Here is a 4,961-nt window from a genome sequence, read left to right on the forward strand (position 1 = left end):
AAAAAAAAAAAAGTTATGATTCACTTGCACAAATCTTAGTATGACTATGAAAAATGTTAACTCTTTTTTAAATAACTGGAGAATGCCATTGGTCTTGGTGAGTCTAGAGGAACAGAGATGCAGCGGACTTGTTGATGTGCTATTGTGCCTTCACATTATCTAAAAAGTAACAATAAGGGAGGGGGCTCTGGAAACTTGGCAGAGGAATCTGGAAATGCTAGGAGGTGATTCTGCGAGGCAAATCTATGAGACAGCAAAAAAACCTAAGAGATCAGAGGAAATACATTCAGGCAGAGAGTGGTCTACAACAAGAGCGGTGAAGGCAAGCTATATGGAAGGATGAGGCATTTAGGATAGCACCGCCGGCTCCAGGCTGCTAAGCATTGGTCTGAGCGCAACTCAGGGAATTCCCCTCTGGGGCTCTGGTGGGGGGGCTTCAGTGCATCGTGGGAAAAAAGTTAGGGCTTTAAGATTAAAGGGAAGCCCAAATCCACAAGAGGAAAGGACCCTCCTTTTCCAATGATGAGTGTAGTAAAATAAATGGTTTTGTCTTAAACTGGAGGTGGAAAATGAGAGCAAATTAGCAAGCATGATAACCTAAAGTACTGGATTACAGGAAAAGCTAGCCTTCCACCATAGGGATAGACTGCCTGAAAGAATGATTCATACTTTGAACTAGTGCCCAGTGAATAACATGAGACCAAGTACCTGTACATAATTATCTAGTAGGTTCAGAGCTGTTACCCCAGGGTTCCCTCAGATAATCTAAAATACTCTTTGCGCTTTAAAACAACTCATTTCGCTGGGAAAGAGGGAAAGAGGAAAGGCACCCACAAACCCTAAATGTTTATCTTTGCAAGATTAATTCTTCCTGATCAACAGAAGAGTAAGGCTGCCCACACTTGGGCAGCCTTACCAAATTTGATTACATGATCCCAGTGAACATTTGGTTGGTCTCTTCCAAAAGCATCTAATGGCTATTTTTGGAAGGATGTATATTAAGGGCAAAGCACTATGTCTGGGAAACACAAAAAAAAAGAATAAATAAAATCCTGCCTTATGCTATAACATGAGGGTAGAGTCACATATGTTTGATGGAAATACATTATGCCTAATATATAAAGTTAACTATCATTTCTGTTAACATAATGACATGAAACACGTTTATATTTATTCTCTGGAGAGATCTGAAAGCTCACAAAACCTCATGCAGTAGTTACTGTTTTGTTATTATCCTACTCCCACTGTTACTATGCACCCTTGCTCCCACCAACCAATGACAGATGTCCTTGGAGGCTCAAAGCACTTAGGTGACCTACTTAAGATGACACGGCCAGCAAGCAGTACAGTCAGAACCTGAACCTCGTGTTTTTTCCTGCTACAAACACAGATTTGTTGTCCCAGTTTGCTTTAGAACTTTTCTCTTTGTCTTTAATGCCCTTCGGTTCACAAAGGTGTACACAGCTGTGGATTTGGGTTTATTTACCATCCTGGACTCAATATGCCTCTTCCACCCAGGGAACAGCGTTTTCCTTCAATTGATCAAATTCCCCACTCGTATCCCTTCACATGTTGCCTCTCGCCCATTCTCTCTAGGCCTATGTTTTAGAACCTTTTGTATCTCACAACCCACTTGAACCTATAAACTTCTACGGCACACTTAAATTATGTTGATCAAAAAAAGGGGGGGTAAAAAATATATATAGTTACTCTTCTTTGAACTTCTTTCAAAAATAATTAATGATCTTTAAACATGTTCATGGCATACCTAAGACCCTCTCACGGCACACTGGTTGAAAATCACAGCTCTAGCCTCTTCTTTTAGAATTCACTTAGATACTGCTGGGCCTTTCAGTCTATCCTCCAAGCTTGGCACCACTCATCCGTATTTTCTTTCTTTTCAACCCTCTGTGCTGCATTCCTGGTAATGTCTTCAGATCTCTTCTCCAAAGCACCAATTCTCTCACCATTATAGACTGGTGCTAAGTCATGCTTTTCAGAATCTAAATGACCTTTATTCACTAATATTATCTGTTCTTCCTCAGGAGTTCTCTACCCTCTTTTAACTTTTACACACATTTACTACATTGCTGCTGGCAGGATGTTCCTTCACACTAGTAGCCTACGGGTCACAACTGCTGGCTCTTCCCTGTGGTCGTTTTACTCTACGTCCATCCCCCATGGATGAAGAGTGTTTATTTCAAGAAATCTCCAAAAAAAATTAGGAAATCTCCCTTGCCGAAGGTTAGGGAAGTGTCCCTACTCAGTAATTTTATGGGTGTTTCCATGGGCAATTTATCTTCCATATCCTATTTTATACTAATTTATCCACTTGGGGAGAAATATGGATCTCTTACCCAAAGGGATCTATTTAATTCAAAGGACATTTAATTGAGCATATCACTTTCTCTTCAAGGTTCTGAGTTTAGGAAAAATCAAATAAACAAAATACTCTTATAATGAAATATTATATATAAAGTGCTTATCACAGACAGTAAAACATGGTACACGTTTGCCAAATGATAAATATCTCTCCCTTTTTAGTATGGTAATCAACACATCTTGACTTCAGCGTGTGACTGTGAAGAATCCCTTCAACTCTCTATAGTTTTTTATACTTTATTAAAGCTGCTTTTCACCTTTGTGGAAATGAATGTTTAAACAGTTTTCAAAATAAATGTTTTTCTTTATTTTCTTTTTTTTTTTTTTTTTTGAGACAGACCCTCACTCTTTCACCCTGGGTAAAGTGCCATGGCATCACAGCTCACAGCAACCTCAAACTCTTAGGCTCAAGCAATCCTTCTGCCTCAGCCTCCCGAGTATCTAAGACTACAGGTACCCAACACATTGTCCAGCTAATTTTTGTATTTTTAGTGGACATGAGGTCTCACTCTTGCTCTTTCTCTCACTCAGACTAGTCTGAAACTGAACTCAAGCAATCCACCCAACTAGGCCTCCCAGAGTGCTAGGATTACAGGTGTAAGCCACCAAGCCTGGCATAAAATAAATGTTTTTAAATTATTTTTATTATTTATAATGTACACACAAATTATGAAATTGATTTGCACAAGCTTTTAATTACTGGTTTTAATCTTCTACGATTCTATACAGATTCCATTAATTCTTCTTTTGTAATAGTTGAGTTATAATCAATCTCCTACTAAGACCAGTTTCTAAGCTGAGAAGATTCTCAAACTCCCTCTAAAATTATACTTGAAAGGAGTTCTAAGACAACTGCTTGTTATTACACACCACCCAAAGGTAAGCTAACTTAACACATCATTATCACTTTCTTAGAGATTTTACAAAGATAAAGAACTGACAGAAACACAAAAATAATATTTGCCTGCACTTACTGGCTGGAAAAGTAGCCCATCATAGTTAATTATAAGATTTCCCTTCAATAGACCACTACACAGCAAAACAAAAATTGAAACTATTCTTCCCTTATCAATCCATCAGTGTGTAAAAGAACAACAGGGAAATTTTGGAAAGCATTTTCAGTGAATATATTTATATTTGAAAGTTTTGCAAGGAATAAAGTTTTAGCATAACTTATTCTGAGGGGCAAAAATAATCCTCCCTCTTAGCTCACGTAAGAAAAAAGAAGTTTATTTCTTACCTCTGAACTTCTTGGGGGGGTTGGCAAGGTCCCCAGCCTCTGGGTGTACCACACATCTGTCATCCACTAACCTGGAAGGAAAAACATATTGACATTGTTGACTTTACCATATTCATAAAGCATATGCTGCACATGGATATCACATAAATATTTATTCAGAGTTTTAATACTATTCTTCACTAAGAAACTTCTTAATAATCATGGATTTGTAAAAAGGTCTAGTTGTAGAGATATTAATTAAAGCAAGGTTTATAACACTGAAGAACAGGAAACATTATTAAGTGGTAGGAAATTAGTTAGATAAATCACGACAGGGACAAACCATGGAATACTATAGAGCTATTTAAAACTTTAAGAAATGAAAGACACCAGCCTGAAAAATGTTCACAATATGCTGTGAACATAAATGGTAACCAATCAATAAGGTATCATATATGTTTAAAGATACACACACACACACCCCTCTATACGGACGTACACTAGGAATGGAACACAGATAGTAAAATAGTATGAGTGGTCAGATTACCCATCATTTTTATTTTCCGCTTTTTTTTTCCTGTGTGTATGTATGTTTTACAACAAGGAATGTACAAGCTTATGAGATCAGGCTTATCGCGTGACCAGAGTGGATGATTACGACTACTTAGCCTGCATTCAAATTCCGGCTTAGGCATTTTCTACTTAGATGATTTTTGACTTCCTTCTTTAGACTTCAAAAATAAGCATAAGAGTACCTACCTCATAGCATAATTAGGATTAAATAACTTGATGTTTTTTAAGTACCGAGTACAGTTTCTGGAAGGTTTTGCTCAATAAAATCAAGAACCTTGTCTGTTCCATTCATCATCACACACTCTGCTTGTAGAAGAGTGGCTGACACACAGCAAGAGCTCAACAAATATTAATCAAATGACTAACCTGCATTTATAGTTAAAAACATGCTAAACTCTAGTAAAATCTTTCTAAAAAGCCAATTTGCAGGACGATTCCAAGACAGAGAAGCTGATCTCTGAATTGAGATCCCGGAAACATGAATCAAAGAGTCTTTCAAAGAGAAACACTCACTAATGTTCATTTCTCCATTGACTAAGTAGTAGGAATAACGAAGTTCCTTCCCAGGATATGTATTGTGAACATACTTGGAAATTAATTACATGTATTTGAATTCATTTAAAGGAGGATCCCCAAGTTATGACTTTCTGGTTTGATTTTTTTTTTTTAAGTATCAACCAGACTTGCTAGCATGCATCAACTCCAGGGCGGGATAAACCCATTGAACTAGGATGATCAACCAAACCAAAATGAAACTTTTGGTTCCTGGTTTATCTAGTTAACAGAA

The 4,961-nt window shown here is 37.4% G+C and overlaps 1 protein-coding gene across 1 annotated transcript in view; it reads right to left on the reverse strand.

Annotated features, from left to right (window-relative positions):
- ITPR2 (inositol 1,4,5-trisphosphate receptor type 2) overlaps positions 1 to 4,961 on the reverse strand; it is a 482,247-nt gene that overhangs the window by 435,317 nt on the left and 41,969 nt on the right. The window contains exon 2 of the mRNA XM_003792467.3: positions 3,623 to 3,693. Within this exon, the coding sequence (XP_003792515.1) occupies positions 3,623 to 3,693 (71 nt within the window). The remainder of the gene's footprint in view (positions 1 to 3,622; positions 3,694 to 4,961) is intronic.

The sequence above is a fragment of the Otolemur garnettii genome, unplaced genomic scaffold, assembly GCF_000181295.1.
Source record: "Otolemur garnettii isolate 467f Iridium unplaced genomic scaffold, OtoGar3 scaffold00057, whole genome shotgun sequence".
Classification (NCBI taxonomy): Eukaryota; Metazoa; Chordata; class Mammalia; order Primates; family Galagidae; genus Otolemur; species Otolemur garnettii.